General features: G+C 33.2%; 1 protein-coding gene across 1 annotated transcript; it reads right to left on the bottom strand.

Annotated features, from left to right (window-relative positions):
* Window positions 1–3,135: 3,135 nt before the first annotated feature.
* On the bottom strand, window positions 3,136–4,789 carry LOC21388078 (T-complex protein 1 subunit beta). The gene is made up of 3 exons (XM_010112360.1): window positions 4,598–4,789; window positions 4,406–4,549; window positions 3,136–3,423 (listed from the first exon to the last, which is right to left on the bottom strand). Exons 1-3 carry the CDS (start codon window positions 4,787–4,789, stop codon window positions 3,136–3,138), a joined length of 624 nt encoding a protein of 207 aa, XP_010110662.1.
* Between the last annotated feature and the right edge of the window lie 388 nt (window positions 4,790–5,177).

Here is a 5,177-nt window from a genome sequence, read left to right as displayed (position 1 = left end):
ATATATATATATATATATATATGTGTGTGTGTGTGTATATATCTATATATAAAGATATAAATTTACGGGACAACAACTACAAATAATTGGAACTTATAATTATGTCTTCATTCAATATATAAATAAGAAGAAGATCCCGGCTCCAAAAGTGTATTATCACGCTCTGAAATAAGGGTTAGTGACGTGGAGGCTCGTTTAAAAGTTAAACATGATTAGAAAAGTAATTAAACGTTTAGAAACATAATAATCAAAATCAAAAGTAAACTATTAAAGAAATTTCTAAACAAGCCTCACCTTTTGCTGAAATTAAATTACAAGAAAGTGGTAGGGACTTTCACACTTTCTAATAAAAGAGGTTTTAAACTAAGCCTCTGGCATCGTTCAAGGCTTCACCCACAAGATATACAATATTGTACATACATGACCATGTAAATAACATTTATAGACATCAACCACAGTTTAAGAACTTAAAGTTTAGAGTTTCAGAATTTACAATCCTTACATTTGTACACAAGGATGAAAAAGTGCAATGTCTTCACTTGATCTGACGGTAGCGACTAACTCAGCTACTCAGCGCTGCTCCTAATGACGCCTAGGAGGCCCAATAGGATGTATTTTGAAATAAACTTTATAAACAAGTAAATAAATGAATGAGTAAGTAAATAAAGATATTCGGTTCCAACACAACAGCTGAAACCTAACATCCTTTTTCTGAAAGGAAATATAACTTTAAAATTCCGTATTACAGGCATCGGCAAGTAATTTATACTATGATAAATTACTTACACAACCACAACCACAAGCCTTATCACCACCATAGTGGCCCGGTCCGGGTTTCGGTTTCTGCCCCCAAGGATATGATCTCCATATCCTATCTAGGCCATCAACGGGCTTACCAGTTCGCAAGATATCTTATCTTAAGAAATCATTCATTAAATTTCTGAAATAATTCATTATAATTCCAATAGCTAAAATCAAGCTATTGTGTATCAATCATGTCATTTCATTAAAACATTTGCAAGGCTGAACCTCTTTAAAATAGGTTATCAAAGAAATGGACAAGAAATCCTACCTCTTAAGCACCAAACTTGTGGCTAGCGTTGCGCTATCCTAGCCTCCGCTTCCTCAAAGCCCTTCAATTTGATTCTTCAACCATCATTTATACAAAACAACGCTTTAGGATTCAATACTCATTTCTAAAGCAAATCAACCTCAATTATACACTTTGATTTCCTATTGGTGTGCCTTAATCCAATTACAAGTTTTATAAATCATGTTATGTTTCAAATCATCATTCCAAGGAATTTGATCTCAAAACATGGATTAAGGATGTTAATCCATCTACTTTAGGTTCCCAAATAAAACTAATTTGGGTTGGGTTATCTTTAAAAATCAGGGTCAAAACAAGGTTTTTTAGCAAAACAGGTTCAAATCACGTGTACACCGGTCGACCGATGACAGAAAAGTTGTTCTTCACCGGTCAGCCGGTGAAAAGGGCACCGGTCGACCGGACCGGTCGGCCTATGGGAGCTGGACAGCTCGACCGACATGGCCGATCCGAAGAAAATCCGGCCAAAACCTATAAATCTGAGTTCCAATCTGAAATATTTTTAAAGAAATTCAACAAATCCAGGTTCCAAACAACAAATCAAGCCCACGGAACCAAAAACCCCTAATTTCCATCAGGATTTAACTAAAATCCATCAAAATCCACTTTAATCTAAAAATAGGTTTTTCTAACTAAAAATTTCAAGTTTTAAGAGAAGTTTTTTAGAAATCTTACCCCAAATCCTTCTCTTGACGTTGAAAACTCCTTGAAATTCTTATTTGGTTCAAGATTCGGAAGAAATGGTGACAAATTGAACAAGAGAGAGAGAGAGAGTGAGAGGAACAAGAGAAAGAGGGAGAGTGAGAGGGAACGACAGAGAGAGATAGAGGGTATCACGGAAAGAAAAGAAAAAGAAGAAAAAGAAAGGAAAAGAAAAAGGAAATAGGAAAAAGGTAAATATCAAAGATATTTAGGAAAACTGACCAGAAAATGTGTCTACACAAACTTTTGGAGTAAAAATATAAATACTGAAAATATTTAAATCCCTTAAAATTATTTAAATTTACATAACATAAATATTTAATGAACACAATTATTTAATTAAACCATATTAGACACACTAATAAATCTTAATTATCTTAATTGATCATGTTTAATTTCTCGAAGTGTTATATGTATAGTGGTGACCAAACATCTCTACTAGAGTTCAAAAACAAAACATACAGTTCAAAAGCCACATAGAAATCCTCACCATAGAATATTATTTCTTGAAAATGCTGAAATTTCCACAAATGAGATTTCAATTTCCCCTGTGAACCATTCTATAATATCAAATGCAGAGATAACACTAATTAGGATAAAGTTTATATAAAATGAAAACTATATTATAGAGGGCACAGAAAACATCAAAAGCAGGACACAATTTTCTTGTGTATTTTGGCCATCCACATATAGAACTATAATCCTGAGGGAAGGAAACTTTCCCAATATCTTTTAACTAATCAACAAATTAAGAAGGCAATTAATCTTCATTGCACAAAGACTTTTTCATATAATTAGACTCTTCTTCATTGTTCCTTCTTGTTGACTCTTCTTTGAGTATTTTAATTTTGTAACCAGAATGAAGAAAGTGTGATGCATAGAAAAGAGCAAGTTGTACACGTGAAAATTTAATTCCTTATCCTTCACTTTTGTGTACTTTGGAAACATGATTATTTAGTTTTTGTTGTTTAGATGAGGTACTCAAGCAAGGAAAAGTACTGTAATAGTTCATCAAGAAATGGGAAACTATATATGTACAATAGTGCAATAAAATTGGAAAAGTTTAGAATTGTAAATTTACCTATAATCTTGGAGAGAAAGTTTGAGCAGCGGCAAAAATCAAAACAATTAATCCTCTCATAACATGAATCTTCTTGTGCATCTACATCAAAGTTGATGGTTTTAGGCTCAGCTTGGGATTGTGTGCTTTTGGAAAAAGTTCTACTTTTACTTTTAGGAAAAAAGAGGTGTAGAACTAGAAATCGAAAGATAAAAATATCAAACTAATTGCAAAATATACTTACTGCAAAGGATTTTTGTGGTCTCTAAAAACAATACCAGCTTCGTGGACATGATTCCGTATAAGGCGACAAAGGTAATACAATATTGGTGTCTTGGGATGGGCTTTCAATTGTGTCGTCTGACATCAACGGTGCAGATGCGGGTGATCCAATATCATATAAGGATGCTTCCATGCTGAAGACATTATACAGAGTTAGTAGATCTTCCGAGAGAGCTTCCATGGCCTTCACATTAAAACCCTGTTCCACTGCCTCAATCACTACAACAAATATCATTATCAATAGCTGACTAAAAACGCTATTAAGCACTACCTATAGCGTTTTGTAGAGCGCTAGAACATCGAGCGCTATTAAAAGTCCTACGAAAACATAATGTTCTGAGAGCGATATGAGAAACGCTATAGAATTAACATCTTACAGCATTTTATACTTGTCATTTTCAACTTCCTATAACTATTTGACCTTGTTATGGTCAGATCAATAGCTTTTCTCCGTTGTTATATCCATGCTCCTATAGTTTTTTAAAATTATTATTGATTATTTTACCAAATTTAAAACTAGTACAAACTAACGTTTTATCTACTTTCATTATATTAATATCCTTTTGAATTCATTCAAATAGATGGTGATTCCAAGCAGCATCTTAGTTTTACATTCAAATTAAAACATAAAACATTCAATATAATAATTTTGATCAATATCAACAAAGTTGGCAATTAGATGTCAACAACATAAGTCACACCATTTGTCCACAACTTTAACATTCAAAACAAGTAAAGAAAACAGAGGAATAGCTAGAGATATCAAAGTATCCAAAACGTCTAGCTAAATGAAATGGTAAGTAAATAATCCATCTTCACAAAATACTCCAACAAAAAAGTCATCTCCACCGGCAAGCATGAGTCTTGATTGCCTACATTTAAACCCAAAAAAAGAATTATCACAATCATACAAAAATTATCCAAAAAAGTTAGATTTCACTCTTAAATACTTTTAAGTATATGAGCAAGTAGTCTACATATAATGGTATGCTTAAAACAAATTGGTACTAAGTAGAGAGTTTTCATACCCCTTAAAAATTTTGCATAGCATCTAGTATTCCGTGCTGGTAAGTCAAGAACTAATTGCTGGTCTTTATCTTCAATTGCAAATCCCTTTTTGCATAACTTCCATTTCCCAGTAGTAGACATTCTTAGCACTTCTTGCATTAAAACAAAGAAGCATAAGCAGAGTACTACATAAAGGACTTGTATTACAACTAAAAAAACAATGGTCATTGAAGGAAGAAATGTACCTTAACAGATTCTGGATTGTCAAAGGTCGACGCAATTCCACCCCCAGCTACTAAAGCCAGGCGCTCAATGCCATCAGAATCAGCATGTTGAATTGCAAGTATTCCAGCATCTGCAAAGAGCTCCTCCGGGAAATTGTAAATCAACTGTCAGTTAACAAAACAGTTTGTGTCATGACCTATTATCTTCTATACCTTTTCTATCATCTTTTCTTTGTCAGGCCCTTCAATTTCAACATCCTTGGACATTGAAACAACACGAACACAGGCCACATAGATCTTCACTTTGTTAGTGTCCATAGTAGTATTTGCCACAAAAATCTTTACATTTTCTATGCGTTTGGGCTGTCCAATACCTATCTTCTTGTCAAGAATGAATCTGACCATAGCAGAATCTAAGTATATTAGCAAGAATGGACCACCATCAATTAATATAGAACTCTAGTCCAATCAAGAAATTTAAAGATAGAGCACTTTCTACCAAATGTCGCCTAGCTTCCAAACTACTTAAAGCTATCTACATATACATACGTACATATATATATATATATATATATGTAAAGCCTATTTTACCAAAATAAAGGAATTAAATTATCAATCTAGAAAAGGTATATGCGTCTTGTAATAAACATGAGACTAACTGCAAGTTCAATTGCAACATGAAAATAAAACATAAGAAATAAATTCAACATAACCCACCCTTCATCTAAAAAGGAATCTTCTAGGGATCCCCCAGGCTTCTTTATGATCAGAATAGCCTCTAAATTAGTGCTTC

The sequence above is a fragment of the Morus notabilis genome, unplaced genomic scaffold (genome assembly GCF_000414095.1).
Source record: "Morus notabilis unplaced genomic scaffold, ASM41409v2 Scaffold1400, whole genome shotgun sequence".
NCBI classification, from domain to species: Eukaryota; Viridiplantae; Streptophyta; class Magnoliopsida; order Rosales; family Moraceae; genus Morus; species Morus notabilis.
Note: the sequence above shows the minus strand (reverse complement) of the source record. Positions and strands in the feature narration are given on the sequence as shown.

Excerpts from the sequence above, each read along its gene's own strand:
- LOC21388078 (XM_010112360.1), bottom strand. The coding sequence starts at position 4,789 with ATGGTCAGATTCATTCTTGACAAGAAGATAGGTATTGGACAGCCCAAA. Across the intron at positions 4,550-4,597 it reads AAGAAAAGATGATAGAAAAG|TTGATTTACAATTTCCCGGA; the intron begins GTATAGAAGATA and ends GTTAACTGACAG. Across the intron at positions 3,424-4,405 it reads ACAATCCAGAATCTGTTAAG|GTAGTGCTTAATAGCGTTTT; the intron begins GTACATTTCTTC and ends AAAACGCTATAG.